At 39.9% G+C, this 24,389-nt stretch overlaps 1 protein-coding gene across 10 annotated transcripts in view; it reads right to left on the bottom strand.

Annotated features, from left to right (window-relative positions):
- Arhgef9 (Cdc42 guanine nucleotide exchange factor 9) overlaps positions 1-24,389 on the bottom strand; it is a 354,155-nt gene that overhangs the window by 35,821 nt on the left and 293,945 nt on the right. For all 10 annotated transcript variants that reach the window (XM_074062552.1, XM_074062551.1, XM_074062553.1 and 7 more), the window contains 2 exons: positions 19,927-20,056; positions 2,470-2,601 (listed from right to left, as the gene is read on the bottom strand). In XM_074062552.1, coding sequence (XP_073918653.1) covers positions 2,470-2,601; positions 19,927-20,056 — 262 coding nt within the window. The remainder of the gene's footprint in view (positions 1-2,469; positions 2,602-19,926; positions 20,057-24,389) is intronic.

The following is a 24,389-nucleotide window of genomic DNA, read 5'->3' as shown; positions in this document are numbered from 1 at the left end:
GAATCTTCACCTTCACTTTGTCCATTTTTCTCAGCTATCTCTCAATAGGACAGTCTTTTGTAGTAATGGCAAAAGCAACTTGACAGACAAAATACTTTTGTCTCTTTGCATACTTTCTTTTTACTCCATGATCATTTTTCAGGTTTACCCCTTATTTGATAAATAGAAAGATCTATTGAAGATACCATATTAAAATCCTTCACTATAGCCTCAACATAAACATCAGACAGTTTTAATGGCCTTTATACATGAGTTATAGCTGGTCATACACTGAGAAGCCAATGCCAAGAAGATCCAACCATGCAGACTTAGTAGTCTTTAGACCCCAGACTCTAGGTTGGCTTTGCTCTGGTAAGAAAGCCTATGGCTCTCACTAGAACAAGCTTCCATCTGAAGGAAGCTATAGCTGCTTCAAGGTTTCTCTTGTTTTTGTCATCCTGTTGCCTGCTTCTAGCTTGGCTACTCTGAACTCCTAAGCTCTCCCTTAGCTGCTGGTTTCTTCCTAAGCACCAGCTCCCACTAATGGGCTTAGAATTGACTCATCACTCCATCTCGGTCTTTTGCTGAACCTTGGCTCCTGAACCAGGCCCACTATTCATCTTTTTTTGTGGATAGCCAACTTTATGCCAGATCCTTCACTTAAAAATCTTCTTCAAAACAACTCTATAACTTGGATGACAATAAATTTATTTCTCAGATGTGAAAACATAGTCTTAGAGAGGATGACTTTCCTGACTCATATAGCTAGGCAGTGTGAAAGCTGACATTTCAATCTGATTCTGTCTATACTAAAGACCACACTCCTTCCAGAGCACCAACTATGATATAGACCAAGAATGATAAGAACCAGAATTTAAGACTGAACAAACAGATTGCTAATTGTCATTTTAACCACTATTCATCTTGTTCATTTTTTCCTTTATTCCTAGACTCTGCCTCACTGTTTTTCATCTTGACTCCTGGCCCTATCTCCTATAGCCACTGCTTTCCAGAGCCCAGTTTCACATTTTACTTAAAATAACTGCAGTCTTTGCTGAAAGAAGCCTAAACCAACAGGGTCTTGAGGAACAGGGAACTATAAAATAAACCATGCTCCTAACGGTTTGCTCCCTCTCTAAGACTGGTTGTTCTGAGCATGAACGTACCTTAGTAAGAAGAATGGGCACATGCCTATTGGTATGGCTGATACGTTAACAATTTCTTTGGTTACATAAATTAACCTTCAAAAATTATGCCTCCTGATATAATGAAGTCATAGCAATAGCTTGGGATGCTAAAAGAGATTATCAGTGTTTGGTTGAGTCCCACATCCACAAAAGTACTCTTCCAGAGTCAGTTCCAGACTGAAGAAAGTATTATCCTTATTAACTAGCTGGCTATTGGTTCCAGACCTGGCATCCAGAGCTTATCTACAAACATTGAAGCAGTCTGAACGTAAGCGCAATTGTTCCCTCAAACCACTCTCAAAGGCAAACAGATAAAGATTTAATGCAAGATACCTACACACATGCACATACACACAAAACAGAGGACTTAAACACATATGTGCTTCATGTCATAGCCTAGAAAAAATAACAGCCCTTGAACTTGGTGTGTCATGACTTGGCACTGCTCTTCAGAGGCATTTACTACTGGGTGAGGGAAATAACAAAGGGGCTGGATGGTGGAGAAAGAATCAAGAGTAAGACAGTGAATTTGGAAAGTCATTTCAAGTATTCTTGGATTTCTCTTTCCTCTTTTACTTTCCCTGATCCAAAATTCTTCCTACCCAATTCCTACAGAGAAAACTGGTTTGAACTTCTTGTCAGGGGGAGAAGGTAAGGAGAATGGTATCCCATCAGGATCCCTTGGGAAAAATTATGCTGGGAACATATGTCACCCCTCCTCATCTCTTCTGAAATGGGTTACAGAGAAGGGACAGTGGTAGAGAGCATGGTTGAGAGTTGTGAAGAATTTATGTACTTTGTGTAGGAAATGGATAGAGGCATGAAGGAAAATCTTGGATCATAAAGGTACCTACCTACATGTCTGCACAGAAGTAGTAGGCCCAATTGTTGGTTCCTAGAGCAGGGATGGGGCAGGTGGCCAGAGCCATCATAGCAGAAATGGGGAAAGGTACTCAAGGAAGCTACTGTCTATCAACTGAGACAAAAATATGATAATATTCTTAACAACTGATACAAACTAGCTGGCTATCAGCTCTGGGTGTAAGAAAGTGAGAAGAGTCATAAGCACAAAAGTAAAAGTGAAACCAAGATAAAATATATCAACTTCAGAGTTTCATTGTTCATTGCCTGTGATATCCATGCCATACCAGTGTTCTTGGTGTGGAATTTCTACAAATCTCCTACATGCTTTCCCCCTCGTAGTTTTTGCCAACTTCTTTGGGAGCCTAAGGATGATGAAGAGGAAAAGGCTAGGGCTTCCTAAGGTGCCCATTTCCCTCAGGGAAGAAGAGGGCAGGATTACCTTTTTGCAGAGGACCATCTGGTGGTCAAACAGGAAGAAGACTCGCTGTTGGTTCCGGCCGTAGGGCTGGTAGATCCAGGCCATTTCCCCAGTGTAGATCAGCTCCGAGCTCCTGTCTAGGATGTCCTCACCCTGGGAAGAATATGTAATGGTAAGAGGCAGCCAGGCAGGAGGGGTTCCTGTTGCTTACCTGGAGGCACCCAAAGCGGAGCCTGGAATGGGATGGGAGAAGGCCAGAAATGTCTGATAGAGAAGGAGGGAGGGACTGCTAGGAATCCTTTAGAGGCTTTACAATTCCATAAGCTGGAAAGATTCATATTCTTTTCACTAAGGCCAAATAAGCTTGACCACCCAGGACTACTATAGCTTTTTGGTGCGCACACATATATACTTGAAGAGAGTAAGCCTAAGTAGATGGTAGAAGTCTCACTGCTTCCCATACCAGAAGGGAATAGGGGAGGGCAAGAAAAAAAACATGATGAAAAGGGAGAAAAGGAGAATCCACTCACCCTCTTATAATTGTTTTTTTTTCTTTTACCCTCAGTTAATTAGATTTATTGATTAAATAGGAAAATTTGGTACCACATGCTTCCTATTACCCAGAAAGCCTTTAAGCATTTCTCTTTGCTACACAGAGTTAGATTTTAAAAATACCAAAGCACCTAACTTCTAGTTAATTAAATTCTGCATTGTTTACAAGCCTCTTCCCACTTCTTTATGGCAACTCTGCTAGGTCACAGGTATGAAAGGGGTATCTGTCAGATGCCAAGCCACATTTGGCCCCTCTCTTCAAGGAGATTACATGTCAGTGGAGGAGATTAATGTAGGTGTGCTCAGAAATCATGGAACACAAGAGAAGCCAAATCAAAGCCTGGCACAGGGGTGAGTGTTCAAGGGCCTATATGAAGATAGGGAAAAAGAGCATGGCCCAGAATACAAAATTAACCTTTCCTCAGCACCTATATGAGTCTGACATTGCATTTGATACTTTCACTCTGCCTTATCCGTGCCTCATAACAGTCTCAGGAAGTAAATATTCTTGCTCCCATTTTACAGTTCCAAGGAAAGAGAGGTCAAGTGATAAGCCAAGATCACCCAGCTAGTTAGTTACAGATCCACAACCTAAACCTAATCTCTATGGCTCAAGAGAGCGTGCTCACTCCTTATCATATATTATATTGTCTCTAGGCCAATGAGTAACTCAATGGCCAGTCCGTTCATCTCTCTGGATCTCAATTTTCCCAGCTATTAAAGGAGTTTATAAAATGAGGATTATCTTTACAGTCTGACTCCTAATACCCTTACAATAAGATGTCAGCCTTAAACTCAAAGCTTCAAGGCAAGGTTACAGATAGAGGTCCTTACATCTCCCCAGAAATAATTAGAGGCAAACAGCCCAGGCAGGGTAGTATGCTGAAGAGAGGGGCATCTGGAAATGGCATTCTTGGTGTATTTTTAATTGAACTTAGGGCTTTGTGTTTACAAAGCAGGTGCTCTACTACTTGCGCCACACCTCCAGTACAGAAATGGCATTCTTTTTTTTTATTCATTTATTTACATGTGCATACATTCTTTGTGTCATTTCTCCCCCCACCACGTGCCCCCACCCTCTTCCTCCTACTCGCACTCGCTTCGAGGCAGAACCTCTTCTGCACTGATCTCTAATTTTGTTGAAGAGAAGTCATAAGCATAATAAGAAAGACAAAGCGTTTTTGCTAGTTAAGGATAGCTATACAGAGAGATTCCTAGCATTGCTTCCATGTATAAATGTGTTACAACCCAAGTCGATTCATCTCCAACTGATCTTTATACTGGTTCCTGATCATCATCTCGTGTTGACCTCTGTCGCTTTAAGGTTTCTGTATTAGTTCCTCTGGAGTGGGAACATCAAACACTTTCTTGTCTTGGGTTTTTTACCTATCCCAATACCTCCCATATGTGCTCTCCCCTTGTCAGGTGACCCAAGTCCAACAACATTGCTGTATTTGCCCTAGATCTAAAGTCCACGTATGAGGAAGAATATATGATTTTTGGTCTTCTGAGCCTGGCTAATCTCACTCAGAATGAGGTTTTCCAGTTCCATCCATTAACTTGTGAATAAGATTTCATTCCTCTTCATGGCTGAGTAAAATTCCATTGTGTATAAATACCACATTTTCTTGATCCATTCATCAGTAGTGGGGCATCTTGGTTGTTTCCATAACTTGGCTATTGTGAATAGTGCTGCAATAAACACGGGTGTGCAGGTGCCTTTGGAGTAACCTGTGTCACATTCCTTTGGGTATATCCCTAGGAGTGGGATTGCTGAATCAAACAGCAGATCTAGGTTTAGATTTTAAGAAGCCTCCAAATTTTTTTCCAGAGTGGTTGCACTAGCTTGCATTCCCACCAGCAGTGTACAAGGGTTTCTTTTTCTCCACATCCCCGCCAACACCTGTTGGTAGTGGTGTTTTTGATGATGGCTATTCTAACAGGGATGAGGTGGAATCTTAGTGTGGTTTTGATTTGCATTTCCTTTATGGCTACAGATGGTGAGCATTTTTTCATGTGTTTTTTGGCCATTTGAATTTCTTCTTTTGAGAAAGTTCTGTTTAGTTCAGTTGCCCATTTGTTTATTGGTTCATTGATGTTGGGAGAGTTTAATTTCTTAAATTCCCTGTATATTCTGGTTATCAGTCTTTTGTTTGATGTACAGCTGGCAAATATTTTCTCCCACTCTGTAGGTGGTTTCTTCAGTTTAGAGACCATTTCTTTTGTTATTCAGAAGCTTTTTAATCTTATGAAGTCCCATTTGTCCATTCTTTCTCTTAGTTGCTGAGCTGCTGGGGTTCTACTGAGGAAGTCCTTGCCTATACCTATTACTTCCAGAGTGCTTCTTGCTCCTTCCTGTAATAACTTCAGTGTTTTGGGTCTGATATTAAGGTCCTTGATCCATTTTGAGTTGATACTATTACAGGGTGATAAACATGGGTCTAGTTTATGTTTCTTGCAGATGGATAACCACTTTTCCCAGCAACATTTGTTGAAGAGGCTGTCTTTTCTCCATCACATATTTTTGGCCCCTTTGTCAAAAATAAGGTGGGTATAGTTGTGTGGATAAATATCTGGGTCCTCTATTCTGTTCCACTGGTCTGCATGTGTGTTTTTGTATCAGTACCATGCTGTTTTTATTGCTATTGCTTTGTAATATAGTTTGAAGTTAGGTATTGTGATGCCTCCAGCATTGCTCTTTTTGCTGAGTATTGCCTTGGCTATTCACGGTCTCTTGTGTTTCCAAATGAATTTTAGGGTAGATTTTTCAATCTCTTTGATGAAAGTCATTAGGCAGAAATGGCATTCTTAAGTTTACCATTTTCTCTAGTCTAGGGGACTGGAAGGAAGCAGAAACTTGGTGGAATTGTTTTCTAATAACATGACTTGAAAGACGCTAAGAACCTTCTTCTCTGAAGCTTAGTTTTAGGATTATCCAAGAGCTAGGTACAATCCTCCTTGAGTGTCTCATACTAGTACTAGGACAGAAACTTTGGAGGCCTGGGGCTGGGAGAGAACACCCCTCAGGGTTAGGAAGTACTGCAGGGTTTTCCTATTGGAGGGATGGAAATTTAAAAGTAGTACAAGTCTACCATGCCCCATCCTTATACAAACTAGGAAGATTTGCCAGAGTTCACTTTGAATATGTATGACATGAAAGAACATCATAAAAGGGGGCCAATGGCCTAAATAGATGACAAGGGTGACTTTTTGTGGCAGGGTCTTACTATGTAGTTCAGGTTGGCCTGGAATGTACTATGTCACCAAGGCTGGCCTCGAACTAATGATCCTTCTGCCTCAGCATTCTAACTGCTGGGATTATAGCCACAAATCACTAGATTTGGCTTTAAGAAGGACATTTGCAAGTACCATTTGCTAAGCTGATGATGATCAGACTACAAGGAAAACTTAATTATTACTTGGTACATCCACCACACCAGCCAAGGGCACCCCAACTCTACTTTAAATAGTTGCTACATATAACTATAAGCAAAAAATCTTGAACAAAATATACCTCTTTGCTCACCAAGCTAACAGATCATGATCAACTTACATAGCCACATGGTGCCTCAGTTTACTTATCCTTAATAGGAATATAACATTACTAACCTTGTTTGGGTATTTTAAAGCATATTTAAATTACCATATATAAATTGTTTAGGAAAGTACATACCAAACTACATAGTGATTATTTATTATTGACTATTACTTTGTGCCTTATGTACTATAAATATATTGTTTCCTACTAATACAACAATCTGGTAAGGGATATACTATTATTATCCCTAAATATCAAGATCAAAGAAATTGGAAGTAATTTTCCCAAAGGGCAGAATTCAAGTCAAATTTCCTTCAAAGCCCATCCCATGTTCTTGATCACCAAACCGCATTAGAATGATGGCAACTCCCCTAGCTGCTGTGGAAGATTTCTGAGGTGACAATTTCCAAAGAGCTGGGGTTTGGGTCCACTACTATGGCCCTTATTTTGTGTCCTTGGAAAGTAGCTTAAACATTTTCAGTTTGTTTCCTTCCTGCTTGACAGCCTCAAAAGGATTCTCTCATTGTTCAGAGCTCTAACACTTCCTTGCCTCCTCTGCCCACGTGCACCACATATCTGTCTTGCTCCCAAAAGTGTAATCTCTTCCCACTGGTTCTGTTCCATTCCTCCAGGATTTTGTTCACACTATTCCCTTTGCTAGGAATGTATGTGGTGGCTCCACCAGGTGACCAAGGCCATAGCTCATTAATCTTAATATCCCCAATGCCTGGCACAGTGCCTAGCAAAAGGAGATGTTCTTCTAATGTACATATTTGCTCAAAATCCTCCAGTGGCTCTCATCTAAATTGAGGACGTAATCTAAGCTCCCATTACTTCTCTACCCTTATCTGTCCCTACTCTACCCCTCTTACACCACTCTGTCCAAACTGCCCTTCTTGTTGTTTCCTGAGCACACACTCCCATATTTTATGACATTTTTGCTAATTCTTCTGCCTAGAATGCTCTGGTCCCTGAAAGCCACATGATTTGTTCCTTAATATCCTTCAGTTGTTTCTCAAATGCTCCCTCCTGAGATAGTAACCCCATCTAGCCTATTAACCCTACTTTATTTTTCTTCATAGATCCTATCACTACCTGACAACATATTGAATGTTTGTTTCTTGCATTTCCTCCCGACTGGAATATAAATTCAATAAGGACAGAAACTTTGTCCTGTTCTCTGACCTATTTGCATAATCTAGAATGAGGTCTGGTACAGAGTAGGTGTTCTATAAACACCTGTTTAATAAATGAATCAATGGGTGTTAAATGAATAGCAGCCAGCAAAAACCACCCAAAACTTTTTTTTACCAGCTTGTTCGCCATCCTTTTGAGGCCAAAATCTCAAGGAGGAGGCTTAATCCCATTGTAATTAATCCTAACTCATCCCATCCTGCCCAACTTCAGTGTATTCTAATTATAAACTGACTGATATGGGAGTGCTGTTGCCTAAACAAATGCAGAGAAAGAAGGAGAAAGGAAATGCCATTCCTTTCAACCAGCATATCTTCAGTGCTATCTGTTGACATAAGGGCAGGGAAATAAATCCATCCAGTACCACATCTGATATTCTGGGCATAGAAGCATACCTCATCAAGTCACCTTAGCTTTTAAATAAATATTTTTGCTGTTTCTATCACCTGGGGTTTTTATATTTCCTCCAACTTCTTTGGATTTAATCATCCAATGGTAAACTGAAAAAGGCCTTTAGATATTATACAACCCAGGCAGCGAGGGTAGGGGTATCCTAAGGAAAAAATTATAACCACACACAATCAAGCTGCCAAACATGAGCTACAAAGTTGAGGTACAACTAAAAATCTTCAGAAAAAACCAAGATTACTGATTCCAAGATGGCGGCTAGAGGGAGGAAGCAGAAAGCGAGCCTCCTATAGTGAAATCTTGGAGAGACGCTGGAGACACACTTTGCAGGCATAATCACCGAGAAAAGGCATAACTTTGACCCCTCCACATCTCCAGCCGGCGCAGAGAATCTCCACTTCACGTTAAACGGAGAACCGAGGAGGCCCCCGGGCCGCCAGTGGCCGGCGCCCATACGGCTTGGGAAGACGCGGACCAGGTGAGCTTCGCGGTACCGCGGTTCCCCCACAGACAAGCCTGGGCCAGAGCAGCATAGCCCCCTGGACAGACTGACCTCCACCCGGGAAAAAAAGAGAAACTGAGTACTAAGCAATAAGAACAGTTAAGACACGCTGGAAAGAGGGTGGGGCGCCCTGAGCGCTGAAGATTGGGGGAAGGGAATCCTTCCCGGGACTGTAAATAAACGAGCCGGGCGGGCCGGAGAGGCTCTGGCGGGAGCGGGGCGCGCCAGCAACCAGGAGCGGGGACGCTTGTGAGAGGAGGGAAGACCCACTTCCCACGTGAACTGTAAATAAACACGCAGGCCTGACAACGCGGGGCAGTGTCGCCTTTCCCAGTGCTTGGAAAGGGAAAAGCCTGTAGCAGAGGCCCCCCTCCCCCGCACAGGAGAACTCTGAGCAAACAAAGCCTGTGGGACCAGGTGAGTGCTAAGCTCACCCCAGAGATCTGCATAAATAACGCCGCCAGCTACAGGCTGAGAGCAGCAGGCAGGCAAGCCACAGTTGCAGATACCACTCTCAGAACTGCCTCCAGACGCTTTTTTTTTCTTTTTCTCCCTACCTTTGATGAGAGAACAACCGAATTACACCTGCAAGCCGAAAAACTTACTGAAACTATTGCATTTGAACTGGGGACACTTGGTGGGGCTTTTTTTTTTATTTTTTCTTCTGTGTGTGTGTGAGTGTAGTTTTGTTCTACTTTATGCATCCCCTTTGATGAGACAACTACAGAACAACATCTGAGGCACCAACTCCAGGACTGGAGATTAAGACGGACATCCAAATTATTAAGACTGAAATTGCATTGCATATAAACTTGGAAGTTTTTTGTTTTTTTTTTGTTTTTTTTTTTTTTTTTAATTTCCTATTTTCCATTTTATTTTAATTCATTTTTATAAATAGATATTACTTTCATATACTTATTTTTTATTTTTTTTTATCTTTGATTTTCAATCCTCTCTCTGTCTCTCTATTGTCTGTTCAGCTTACTGTCGATTAGTACACTAACACTCCCTGTTTATACCTTTGAAACTCTCTTGTCTGATACCTTGTTCTGCTTTCTCCCTCTTGTCTGTATATTTGTTTTCCCCTTTTCTTTAACTTCTTGCTTTCCATCTCAGCTCACTCTTCCGTTCTCAATATTACCATTGTTATTATTACAAGCTAGAAAATACTTAATTACACACAGTACAGGGACAGTAACAACACCAAGGACAATGACAGGAAGACAGAAAAAACAAGGAAACCAGTTTCCCCACAGCAAAAAATTAGTACAGGAACCAGAGGGGAATGAAGAGAACAGAAACTCAGAGCCAGACTCCAACAAAATGAAGATAAACTATGCCAAAGGACCCAATGAAGCCTACAAGAATAATTTAAAAGAAGACATACTACAAGTACTCAATGAGAATTTTATAGAGATGATACTGGATAGGGTCAACCAAAATGTACAGGAGACACTCAAGAAATTCCAAGACAATAAAAATAGAGAATTTGAAAAAGCAAAAGAAGAAATAAAGGAAACCATAGAAGCACTGTATAAACACCAAAGTGAAAGAGAGAACACAATGAATAAATGGATAAATGAACTCAGGACAAAAATAGACAACAATAAAGAAGAAAACAGCCAGGATATGGAAAACCTCAGAAAAAAGAACGAAACAGAACTGCAAAACAAAACGGAAAGCCAATCCAGCAGAATAGAACAAACAGAAGACAGAATCTCAGAACTTGAAGATGAAATGGTAATTAAAGGAAAAACCGAAGAACTATTAATTAAACAACTCAAGACCTGTGAAAAGAAAATGCAAGAACTCACCGACTCCATCAAAAGACCAAACTTGAGAATCATGGGCATCGAAGAGGGAGAAGAGGTGCAAGCCAAGGGAATGCGTAATATATTCAACAAAATAATAACGGAAAATTTCCCAAATCTAGAGAAAGATATTCCCATACAAATGCAAGAGGCCTCCAGGACACCAAACAGACCAGATCAAAATAGAACTACTCCACGACATATCATCATTAAAACAACAAGTTCAGAAACTAAGGAAAGAATATTGAAGGCTGCAAGAGAGAAAAAACAAGTAACATACAAAGGTAAACCCATCAAAATCACAGCAGACTTCTCAACAGAAACATTAAAAGCAAGAAGAGCGTGGGGTGAGATCTTCCGGGCACTGAATGAAAATAACTTCAACCCCAGGATACTCTACCCAGCAAAGCTATCATTCAAAATAGATGGAGCAATAAAAGTCTTCCATGATAAGCAGAAACTAAAACAATATGTGACCACAAAGCCACCATTACAAAAGATTCTGCAAGGGATCCTGCACACAGAAAGTGACACCCAACTTAACCATGAAAAGGCAGGCAGCACCAAACCACAGGATAAGAAAAAGCAAGACAGTAGAGAGTAACATCAAGTTAGGTACACACAATCAAACCTTCAAACAACTAAGATAACTAAATGGCAGGAATCACCACATACCTATCAGTACTAACACTTAATGTCAATGGACTTAATTCACCCATCAAAAGACACCGTTTGACAAAATGGATTAAAAAAGAAGATCCAACAATTTGTTGCTTACAGGAGACTCATCTCACCAACAGAAATAAGCATATGCTTAGGATGAAAGGCTGGAAGAAGATTTACCAAGCTAATGGCCCCCGAAAACAAGCAGGAGTAGCAATACTTATCTCTGACAAAGTAGACTTCAAACCTACATTGATCAAACGAGACAAAGAAGGACATTCCATACTAATAAAAGGGGAAATAGACCAAAAGGAAATAATAATCATCAATCTGTACGCACCCAATGTCAACGCACCCAATTTCATCAAACATACCCTAAAAGACCTAAAAGCATATATAAACGCCAACACAGTGGTTGTGGGAGACTTTAACACTCCATTATCATCAATAGATAGGTCATCCAAACAAAAACTCAATAAAGAAATCCAAGATCTAAAATATGCAATAGATCAAGTGGACCTAGTAGATGTCTATAGAACATTTCATCCAACCTCTACACAATATACATTCTTCTCAGCAGCCCATGGAACCTTCTCCAAAATAGATCATATCCTAGGGCACAAAGCAAGCCTCAGCAAATATAAGAAAATAGAAATAATACCGTGCATACTATCTGACCACAATGCAGTAAAAGTAGAACTCAACAACAAAAGTAAAGACAAAAAACATGCAAACAGCTGGAAACTAAATAACTCATTACTTAATGAAGAATGGATCATCGATGCAATAAAAGAGGAAATTAAAAAGTTCCTAGAAGTCAATGAAAATGAAAACACAACCTACCGGAACCTATGGGACACAGCTAAGGCAGTCTTGAGAGGAAAGTTTATAGCCATGAGTGCATATATTAAAAAGATTGAAAGATCCCAAATCAATGACCTAATGATACATCTCAAACTCCTAGAAAAACAAGAACAAGCAAATCCCAAAACAAATAGAAGGAGAGAAATAATAAAAATAAGAGCTGAAATCAACGAAATAGAAACCAAAAAAACCATACAAAGAATTAATGAAACAAAAAGTTGGTTCTTTGAAAAAATAAACAAGATCGATAGACCCCTGGCAAACCTGACTAAAATGAGGAGAGAAAAAACCCAAATTAGTAGAATCAGGAATGCAAAAGGGGAGATAACAACAAACACCATGGAAGTCCAGGAAATCATCAGAGACTACTTTGAGAACCTATATTCAAATAAATTTGAAAATCTAAAAGAAATGGACAGATTTCTAGATACATATGATCATCCAAAACTGAACCAAGAGGAAATTAATCACCTGAATAGACCTATAACACAAAATGAAATTGAAGCAGCAATCAAGAGTCTCCCCAAAAAGAAAAGTCCAGGACCTGATGGATTCTCTGCTGAATTCTATCAGACCTTTAAAGAAGAACTGATACCAACCCTCCTTAAACTGTTCCATGAAATAGAAAGGGAAGGAAAACTGCCAAACACATTTTATGAAGCCACTATTACACTTATCCCAAAACCAGGCAAAGACACCTCCAAAAAGGAGAACTATAGGCCAATCTCCTTAATGAACATTGATGCAAAAATCCTCAACAAAATAATGGCAAACCGAATTCAGCAACACATCAAAAAGATTATCCACCACGACCAGGTAGGCTTCATCCCAGGGATGCAGGGGTGGTTCAACATACGAAAATCAATAAACGTAATAAACCACATTAACAGAAGCAAAGACAAAAACCACTTGATCATCTCAATAGACGCAGAAAAAGCCTTTGATAATATCCAACATCATTTCATGATAAAAGCTCTAAGAAAACTAGGAATAGAAGGAAAGTTCCTCAACATTATAAAAGCTATATATGACAAACCTACAGCCAGCATTATACTTAACGGAGAAAAATTAAAACCGTTCCCTCTAAAATCAGGAACCAGACAAGGATGCCCACTATCTCCACTCCTATTCAACATAGTACTGGAATTCCTAGCCAGAGCAATTAGGCAAGAAGAAGGAATAAAAGGAATACAAATAGGTAAAGAAACTGTCAAAATATCCCTATTTGCAGACGACATGATCCTATACCTTAAAGACCCAAAAAACTCTACTCAGAAGCTTCTAGACATCATCAATAGCTACAGCAAAGTAGCAGGATATAAAATCAACATAGAAAAATCATTAGCATTTCTATACACTAACAATGAGCAAACGGAAAAAGAATGTATGAAAACAATTCCATTTACAATAGCCTCAAAAAAAATCAAATACCTAGGTGTAAACCTAACAAAAGATGTGAAAGACCTCTACAAGGAAAACTATACACTTCTGAAGAAAGAGATTGAGGAAGACTATAGAAAGTGGAGAGATCTCCCATGCTCATGGATTGGTAGAATCAACATAGTAAAAATGTCGATACTCCCCAAAGTAATCTACATGTTTAATGCAATTCCCATCAAAATTCCAATGACATTCATTAAAGAGATTGAAAAATCTACTGTGAAATTTATATGGAAACACAAGAGGCCACGAATAGCCAAGGCAATACTCAGTCAAAAGAACAATGCAGGAGGTATCACAATACCTGACTTCAAACTATATTACAAAGCAATAACAATAAAAACAGCATGGTACTGGCACAAAAACAGACATGAAGACCAGTGGAACAGAATAGAGGATCCAGATATGAAGCCACACAACTATGAGCAACTTATCTTTGACAAAGGAGCTAAAAATATACGATGGAGAAATAGCAGCCTCTTCAACAAAAACTGCTGGGAAAACTGGTTAGCAGTCTGCAAAAAACTGAAACTAGATCCATGTATATCACCCTATACCAAGATTAACTCAAAGTGGATCAAGGATCTTAATATCAGACCCCAAACTCTTAAGTTGATACAAGAAGGAGTAGGAAATACTCTGGAGTTAGTAGGTATAGGTAAGAACTTTCTCAATGAAACCCCAGCAGCACAGCAACTAAGAGATAGCATAGATAAATGGGACCTCATAAAACTAAAAAGCTTCTGTTCATCAAAAGAAATGGTCTCTAAACTGAAGAGAACACCCACAGAGTGGGAGAAAATATTTGCCAATTATACATCAGACAAAGGACTGATAACCAGAATATACAGGGAACTTAAAAAACTAAATTCTCCCAAAACTAATGAACCAATAAAGAAATGGGCATGTGAACTAAACAGAACTTTCTCAAAAGAAGAAATTCAAATGGCCAGAAAACACATGAAAAAATGCTCACCATCTCTAGCAATAAAGGAAATGCAAATTAAAACCACACTAAGATTCCACCTCACCCCTGTTAGAATAGCCATCATCAGCAACACCACCAACAACAGGTGTTGGCGAGGATGTGGGGAAAAAGGAACCCTCTTACACTGTTGGTGGGAATGTAGACTAGTACAACCACTCTGGAAAAAAATTTGGAGGCTACTTAAAAAGATGGACATCGATCTACCATTTGATCCAGCAATACCACTCTTGGGGATATACCCAAAAGACTGTTACTCCAGAGGCACCTGCACATCCATGTTTATTGCGGCACTATTCACAATAGCCAAGTTATGGAAACAGCCAAGATGTCCCAGCACTGACGAATGGATTAAGAAAATGTGGTATCTATACACAATGGAATTTTATGCAGCCATGAAGAAGAACGAAATGTTATCATTCGCTGGTAAATGGATGGAATTGGAGAACATCATTCTGAGTGAGGTTAGCCTGGCTCAAAAGACCAAAAATCGTATGTTCTCCCTCATATGTGGACATTAGATCAAGGGCAAACACAACAAGGGGATTGGACTATGAGCACATGATAAAAGCGAGAGCACACAAGGGAGGGGTGAGGATAGGTAAGACACCTAAAAAACTAGCTAGCATTTGTTGCCCTTAACACAGAGAAACTAAAGCAGATACCTTAAAGCAACTGAGGCCAATAGGAAAAGGGGACCAGGAACTAGAGAAAAGGTTAGATCAAAAAGAATTAACCTAGAAGGTAACACCCACACACAGGAAATCAATGTGAGTCAATGCCCTGTATAGCTATCCTTATCTCAACCAGCAAAACCCCTTGTTCCTTCCTATTATTGCTTATACTCTCTCTACAACAAAATTAGAGATAAGGGCAAAATAGTTTCTGCTGGGTATTGAGGGGGGGAGCGGGAGGGGGTGGAGTGGGTGGTAAGGGAGGGGGTGGGGGCAGGGGGGAGAAATGAACCAAGCCTTGTATGCACATATGAATAATAAAAGAAAAATGAAAAAAAAAAAAAAAAAAAAAAAAAGAAAAAACCAAGATTAAAAAGAAGCTATCACAAGTTATGGAAACAGCCAAGATGCCCCACTAGCGACAACTGGATTAAGAAAATGTGGTATTTATACACAGTGGAATTTTACTCAGCCACAAAGAAGAATAAAATTTTGTCATTTGCAAGTAAATGGATGGAACTGGAGATCATCATCTTAAGTGTAGTTAGCCAGGCTCAGAAGGCCAAAAATCGTATGTTCTCCCTCATATGTGGACTTTAGACCTAAAACAAATGCAGTAATGTTATTGGACATGGGTCACACGATAAAGGGAGAATGCGTACAGGAGGAGTAGGGAAAGGTAAGAAACCCAAAACTTGAAAGTGATATGCCCACTATAGAGGAGCAAATAAAATAATCTTAAACTGACAGAGGCCACTATGGGAAGGTGACAGGGAAGTATTGAAGAGGTCTGGTAGAGATGAACCAATTTGGGTTGTAATACACATGTGCATGGAAGCAACGCTAGGAATCTCTGTAGCAAAAATGCTGTATCTTTCTTATTATCGTTGTGTCTACAAGGAGGGGAGGGAGTGGACGGGGGTGGGTTGCAGGGGGGAGAAATGTACGCACATATGAATAAACAATAAAAAAAAAGAAAAAGAAAATTTTTGGCTTCTAATCTAAAAAAAAAAAAAGAAGAAGAAGAAGCTATCAATGATATCTTCCTTCCTTTCAAGTAGACTTAATGAGTGTGAAGGTGGCAAAGTGATATATCAACCAAACTTCATCAGAGATTAAAAACAGAAATTTTCTAGAAACTGCAATCCCTGGGAACAGGTTCTTCTCCCCATTGCTACTCCAAACTGCTCTAATGTATTGCTACTCAAAGGTATAGGTGACTTAACTTATCCCTTTATTTTTAAGGAGCCCAGGGGGTAAGGCAAAGGGAAGAGTAATTCACAAACTCTAGTTCCAGTACGACAGCAGGGAACAGAGGTGGTAACTTGGAGTTAGGTAAAGAGACAGAGAATGTTCAAGGAGAAAGATGAGGGAAAAGAATTAGGCCTTGATATGATACAAGACATCTTGCTCTCTGGCCAGATTCTCTGATTTATTGAAAAGCACCAGTTGCCTACATGCCACCATTCCTCCCTTTTCTTCTTCAAGGGACATTAAGCTCTGAAGGTTTCCGTTATGGCTCCTGTTTTTCATTTGACAAGTGAAGCTGAAATTACCATGTAGATGTCTTTGACATTTACTTTGTAAATATCTAGGAGGCAAAAGCGTAGCAGAGATAGCAAAGCATTGCTTCTTTATTTGTAAGACTTATTCACAGCCTGCACTGCTTTGCCTATTCAACTTCCTGGGCAAGTAGAATATAAAAAAGATCTCGCAGACCAGAGAGCCAGTGAGGTTATGCCACCTATTCCAAGAGACAGTAAACCATGGTATGTCTATGTCTTACTGCTTTCTGGGAGACTCCCCAGCACTGCTGGATCTTCACCTCTCTAATGCAGTATCACTGTTTAAATGCAGACTCTTTCCTGCAAAAGCAAGTTGCTGCATTGTAACAAAGGACATCAGCTGGGCTTCTGGAGGCAAAAGGTTGAAGGAGTATATGTCGCAGTAGCAAAAAGAATACCACACAAGGAATTAGGAGATGAGACTCAAGTTCAAATTTTTTTACTGACTTGCTATGTGGCCATGGTTAGGAATAGGCCTCTCTCTGTGTCTCAGTCTCCCACCATCATTATAAGTTGTGTGAGTGAGAATGTGGGTGTGTGTGAGTATGTGTGTGCATGTGTATACAACCCCGGTCAGGGTGGTAGGGAGGGTCCTCTAAGAGCCTTGGTGACTGACACTGTAGAAGTCGTTAAGATTAGTTATGGCAAATATGATAGATACTTTAAAAGCCCTAGCATCTGAAACGAACACATCTGGCCTTACAGGAAGAAAGGTTGCCTAGAGGGTAACCCCTCTGGAGCTAGCAAGTTCCACAGGGATCATAAAGTCTGAGGAGGGGATCATGAGAAAGTTTTCTTCTTACCAGTTGCTATAGATCAAATGTTTTGTACTCTCCAAAATTCACATGTTGAAACCTGTTGGGGACCAGGCATGACCCTGGGCTGGGAATAATGGAGTTTGCACAGCTTCTTCTACCATAATTTCCCCAGTACCTGGTGTCTTGACCTTTGTTCTCACATCTCCTTGAAGAATACAACTTGCTGTGTCCACATACCAGCCCCCTGATGCAAAACTAGATAAAGTACCAGAACTGTTAGGCTCCCTGATGCCAGATTCATCAATACCTTAGATAAGGTGTCCTGGGTGCCTTGATGGTTCCAGAACTGATGTGTCATAATTAAGCTTCATTAGCCTCAGGACAATTAGCCCACCAAACCTCATTCCTTTCACCTTGTTCAGGAATTGTTAAAGCTTGATTTTTACCTGAGTCTTTTCCTTGTACTGACCTATTAAAATAAACACTCTGGCTCAGGTAGGCGCTCATATTTCCCATCAGGAACGTGCAGCCCTCCTGATACCAGCATTCTGTTTTATGTTGTATGTCTGTATGTTTGTGTGTGTTTTATTTCTCGTTCCCCCGTCGCTCTTAGTCAGGCTCACGCAGCATACCCACGCAGGCCGGGGCAGAAACCTAATGCCTCATGTGATAGTATATGGGGGTAAGGCCTTTGGGAGAGCTCCGGATCTGTGAGAAGTAAATTGCTGTTATTTACAAGCCACTCAGTCTATGGTACTATTGTAGCAGCCTGGGTTGACTAAGATACCAATTTGCATGAAGATGGTCTTTGTCCAAAAGGAAGGTATAAGAATTATGCATATTTGGATGAGATTAGAAGACTAATAACACTAACTAAGGAACTGTCAGAATTGACATTTTTAACCTCCATCCCCAGATAAACATATAGGAAATGCCTTCTGAAATACTGAGGTTTTAAGTCATAGCTCATTGCTATGGATTTTTGTGTTAATGAAGTTCTTTGGGTAGGTCAAGGGATTTCAAATTATTCTTAGCCCCTTGTAACCTCTGCCCCAGGGACTGAAGGCCCAGAGTATATGGAAGAATAGAAGTTCTTCTAGGCATTGAGAAGGAGAGAGATGTTCTAAGGAAAAGGAATACAACTGCTGCTGGGTTCTTTCTCTCATAGAGAATCCTGCCAAGGGGAGAAAACACCCACAATTACAGAGAGCCTCACTCGATTGGCTTGCTAGAAGTCATTTAGTCCAGCCCTGTCTCTGATCAGGCAACTGGACAAAGGAAAGAAGACATACAGGAAGGAGAATCCATGATTTTCTAGTAAGTGTGGGTCAGTGATGACTTTTACTTATGAGCTAGATGATATCTTTGTATACTTTCTCTGCATCTCAAAGCATCACTGCTATTATAGTCTTTCATGGGAATTACTCTTCAAAAAGGACCAAACCTGTGTCAACTGATCATAATTGTGGTATTTTTCAGTCATCTACATTAAAGGAAGAACAGAGCCAAAAAAAGAAATAATTTTTTTTGGTCTAGACTTTGTTTAAGTAGAGCAGAAAAAATTATTTTCTTGGTCTAGACCTTGGTTAAGTAGGTATTTGTAAGGTTAATGGCAGTTCCCTTGAAATTAACTAAATAATTCGAAATGTTAAAAGAGACACTATCTCTTAACACAGAAAATTACTCCTCAGTTTAAGCCAGTGCAATAGGGAGTTGGGGGTTGGCTCTACCTTTGTACTACGAACACAAGGTTTAAGATTGGCACCTCCTCCCTCGTGGCATGTCTAGTCTTTCCCATCCTAATTATGTTAGCCTGTGAACTATAGATTGCACAAATTGGACCTGAGAGATAAATGTGAAATGTCATTATTCCTACTTCCCATCTTGGATACCTAGGAAGGAAAGTTTAAATGACTCCATCCATTTTCTTTCCAAGTTCAGAGAAGTTAATGGATATTTGCAATGGAATGAAAAGTTGTCAGAGATTATTTTTGGAAGCTAAGGATAAAACAGAACTTTGTCTACTATGGATTTGTCAGGGATTGTGGTGATGGCCTACAGTATGAGTCAGGATGTGTCAATATGTGTCAGGATGGTGTGACACAAACAGGAACATTGGTTGTCCTACATGGTTAGAAATAAGAGATCCAACCATATATTATGTGCCTTAGAGTATATTAGTACATTCTACTTCATATTCATGTGTGCCTCTTATGGTTTTAAATTCAGTACTGAAAAAGACCATTGATAGGCAACTGAGTAAACTGAATTTTTCCTAACAAAACCTGAAGAAATGAACCTTTCCTTTCTTAATGAATTGTTGTCACCATCTTCTTTCTCTAATCTTCTCAGAAAGCTATTAAGTACCCAACACTTCTCATTAGCAGGAAGCTTTGTCTTAGGTCTAATCTAAATCCTTCCTCTTGCTCTTCAAATCTAATCCCTCTGTTCATCCTTGCTTAAGACTAGAAGCTTTCAACAAGTTTCTTGGATTCCCCAGTACCCCTGTTGGTAAAGATCCTACCTCCCAGTCTAGGACAGAGGCCTGCCATTGAGCAATCTTGTCAATATTCTCCAGACGTCGCTTGCGTTCATTGATCTGCTGAGTCACATTTCTCATCACAGCCAAAGCAGCTGCCACATATCTGTAGTCACTGTGAAGACACAAGAGTGTAAGTTAGATGAACTAATGTGCCAAAGAACCAAGTATGAGATGCTAATCCTAACATCCACTCTTCTTTTCCCTCTTAATAACAGAGTCCTGATTTTCACATGAGAACCCATGCCACCTCAAATAAAAGCCTGTATTTCTTATCCTTTGTTTTAGCAAGGGTGACTACATAATTATAGTTTTGTCCTATGGTATGAAAATAGAAATTTTGGGTGGAACCTTTGAGAAATTTCCTTTAAGAAAGTGAACACACTTTTCTTTAGCCCTTACTCAATCCTGATGCTTGGGATTTGGATGGATAGCTGAAGCTCTAAGTAGCCATCTGGCATCGTAAAGACAAGGTCCATACGTTGAAAGCTGGAAAAAGCTAGTCTCTGATTACCACAGAGCCACCATACTTCTTTCACATGAGAAATAGACCTCTTTCTTTTTATACCACTATTTTTGTGCCCTACTGATACAACAGCCAATGACCAAGATGGAAGTCATACCCAGGCATAGTCCAGACAACCTGACCATCTCTCCACTATATATTTCTATGGAGTCTCAATCCAAAGTCATTGTAGAATAACAACCCCACTTCTCCTCTTGCACAATGTAGAGATAGGATGTAGCACAACTGTTAAGAACACAGCTCAAACTCTGTTAAGTCACTTAACTAGTGGTATAGCCTTTGGCAAGTCTTAGTTCAACTTGATTAGATAGGGAGAATTTATTGAGGATTCAATAAATTAAATACAATCATCCATATAAACTGTTTCAGTTTTAATAGATAATCAGTGTTACCAATATTATTACAAATCACATATTTCTGTAGTAGACATCACAGGGGTTGCCTTCCCCCTGGCCCCAGAAGTGCAATCTTTAGCCTAACTTCCTGGGACATTGGATAACCCATATGTTGAGAATCACATTACTTTGCTTAGTTTTCTTTGCTTATCTGATATGATTTCTAATTGATGGCCCCTGTGGAAGGCAGCTTGAAAGTGAGATCTCAGACATTCGGTGGATTACAGTAAACTGAGAAGCCAAAAGAATGCTTTACTGTTCAGTGTTAATACCTTTCCCTAGAGAAACTCAAGATGACTTGTGTTCATTAACTGGTTTACTTTTCTAGCACTAATTACTGAAAAGAAAGGAGAAAGAGAAGATGCACAATTACTGCGTTTTCTTTCTGAATGTGTCAAGAGAGTGGGGTGGTGGTGGACTAAACACTGCCACATGGAAGGGCATTCTAATTGCCAGAGCAGATGTGATGTAACATTTCCTCTTAGCTGTATCCATGACTCCAATCTTTGTCCTGCATCACCTGGATCTCAAACACTATTGTATTTTATTGCCTCTAGTGACAGGCTATACCTCTTAAACAGCCTACTCTTTCTGGAAAACTCTGTAGACCAGGAATGGTGGGAGGAGGGATAAGGTAGAATGATGGAGGGAGTGAATTCAACTATGATATGCTGTAAGAACTTTGGTAAATGTCACAGTGTACCTTCAGTACAACAATGGTAGAAAAAAAGAGCAACTGGGCAGAGATGCAGAATGGTTGTTTAGGACTTCTGCTATGTTGATGCCTTGTTCTTGTATGCCTACTGGAGAAATAGTGTAAGATCACTATTTAAATGTAAGTATCCAGGTAGAAAATAGAAACCACAGCCATCTAAAAAAAAAAAAAACCTCTGTAGAAAAAAAATTTTTTAAATTCTGAGCCTTAATGAATACTAGCTGTTACCAGTGTTTCTTCTGGACCTCATGGATGACTCATATTCAGGTTATGACTAATTAATAACTTTCTAAATTTCTTCAAAACATGCTGTCTAGAAGTTGTATCTCTTTAGCCTATCTTTGAACTATCAATTTCTTAGATTCAAATGCAAAACTTTACATATGTTCCTGCTACATTGCATCCTTTTATAGTTACGTACTCCAGTCTATGAGTAATCTCATGGGCTAACATTATCAAAGTTTCCTCCTGGCAAGATTGTCTGAGCATACCATTTAGATAGATGCAGGATGGGGTGATGATAGAAAAGTTGTTGATAAAAATAAATACTTCTGTTCTTTAGGCCCAGTTTCCTGTTCCTTTTCTTTCTCTAATTTGAGGACATCAGTGCTTTAAGGCTCTTTCTGGGAAGTAAAGCACAGAGCCTTACTACCCAATATGGTAAACAGAAGTAAAAAAAAAGTTAAATAAGATTTTAAAATTTAGTCCCTCAGTTGCACTGTTTTCTAAGCACTTAATAGCCACCCGTGGTCAGTAACCACTGAATTGGACAGCACAGATATTGAACACTTACATCATTGTAGAAAGTTCTACTGGACAGTGCTGGTGTGAGAATGTTCATTACTAAACCCAATTATTAGCTAACTCCAAGTCAATTCTCTACCTGACCCCAAGTACTAGCCAATCATCGATTCGTCACTGACCCTGTCCCCTACTGTTAATTTTTGCCATTTTAAGCTGACTGCCTTTCTTAAAATGGTTACAGGAGGAATGTTTCCACATATAGCCTGTCCTACTGGCTTTACTTTAAAAGTGGATGAAAAAAGAGAACAGCTATAATCCACGCTGAACCCTGGTCAGAGCCCCTGAATCCTCAGATGACATCTGGGCCCTATTCCCATTGAAGAGAGTGATAGAACCAAGATTTTCTAGTCTGTGACATGACATCAACCCTCCTCTTGTATATAGTCTTCCTACTTGTTAGCTAAGGAAGGTGAGGTGAGAGAATTATGTCACCTCTCTACAAGCAAAGTGAATATTATTCTCCATCCAATATCTCTCAGAAACCACTCTGACTTCTTATTTCAGGTCTACCTAACAGAACACCTTCCTGACTAAGGCCCCAAACTTGCAGCAGCCTCTAATTACATTTGAATCCAAAATACTCTTCACATGCATGGCAAAAGCTGTCATCTTATTAGTTTCCTGAGATCTGCAAAAAGGGTTTTCCCATGACCTGTGAGTAGTGCTGGGCCCAGATCACCCCAAAAAAAGAACAGAGGTTGATACAGCCTACCACTGCCTGCACTACCCTTCTCAGTACTCTGAGTCCAAGGGATGGAAGGAAAGGAAATCAGAGACTCAAGAGGGCAAAAGGGCTTTGAGGCAGTGGTTCTTGTCACAAAGTAAAAGAACACAAAAATGACAAATCTCAGGTATCTATCTTCCCAGCTCCCACCAACCTCAAAAAAAGCCTTGGAGTTGCTTTGGCCTAATGTATTAATGTAGCTTTGGGTTGTACTTGAAAATTGGTCTTTCTGGCACTCTTAAGATTGATTATACAATATACTATTTACCTAGTGAGTATTATTAGTCCACAAATATGATTTTTAGAGCCTCCTTCCAGGTTCCATGACAGGAAGTAGGAAGGTGAGGAGCTTTGACATATTCCTAGTTTTAAAACTATTGAACTGAAGGCAACTCCACTGAGATTAAGGTGTGAACATCACTGCTTCTAGTCACTTAGCAACTATGGAGATCATTTCGACTTATGATACAACAGGGTGACAGAACTTAAGAAAATGGCTAGTATGATGGTTCAAAAACCTTCCTGAACCCAAAAATTACCTACAGAACTCTTTTAAAACCTAGATTCTGTGAATATTGCTTATGCTTTGTGCCCCTACTTCTTTCCAGCTATAGATTTGAAGAAATCTAAATAGAATGGATAGTCTTTCCATTCTAGATAGCACATATTTATACTCTTAATTTTTCAACATCTTAATTTTTATGGGGGTTCTTCAAGGTTCTTCTAGGCCTCATACAAAAACATATTTGGAGCGGGATTGTAGCTCAGTGACAGAGTGCTAGCCCAACACGCACAAAGCCCCTGGGTACAATCTCTAGTACCACACATACAAATAAAATATCTTTAGAAAACTTGGAACTTAGTTTTGGTGATGAGTTACACTGAATCTGTTCCAGTGTGTTATGATTTGAATATGAGATGCTCACCACGGGCTCATGTGTTGAAGGCTTGGTCCCCTGCTGAAGGGGGCACTATTTCTTGTCCTCCCTCCCTTGCTGGAGCGAGGTTTTCTCTCATGTTTCTCGGTTATTACTAGACCTAACTGGGCTTAACTGGCGGTTGGGGGGGCAGGGGCGACTGGAGATTTTAGAAAAGATACAGGATAGACAGAAAGAAGGGGTTAGGTGTGTTGTATACTTGGCTGGAGATGCACAACCCTCATTGCTTCTTTTTCTCTTTCTCAAACCTCTTTCCTTAGGCAACCACTGTCCCATGTTTGCTTTTAGCTTATCTTTAGCTTAATTGCTCTTAAAGTCTTTTGCCCCCAGGCTTGCACTGTCTCAA

This window comes from Castor canadensis, chromosome X, assembly GCF_047511655.1.
Source record: "Castor canadensis chromosome X, mCasCan1.hap1v2, whole genome shotgun sequence".
NCBI classification, from domain to species: domain Eukaryota; kingdom Metazoa; phylum Chordata; class Mammalia; order Rodentia; family Castoridae; genus Castor; species Castor canadensis.
Note: the sequence above shows the minus strand (reverse complement) of the source record. Positions and strands in the feature narration are given on the sequence as shown.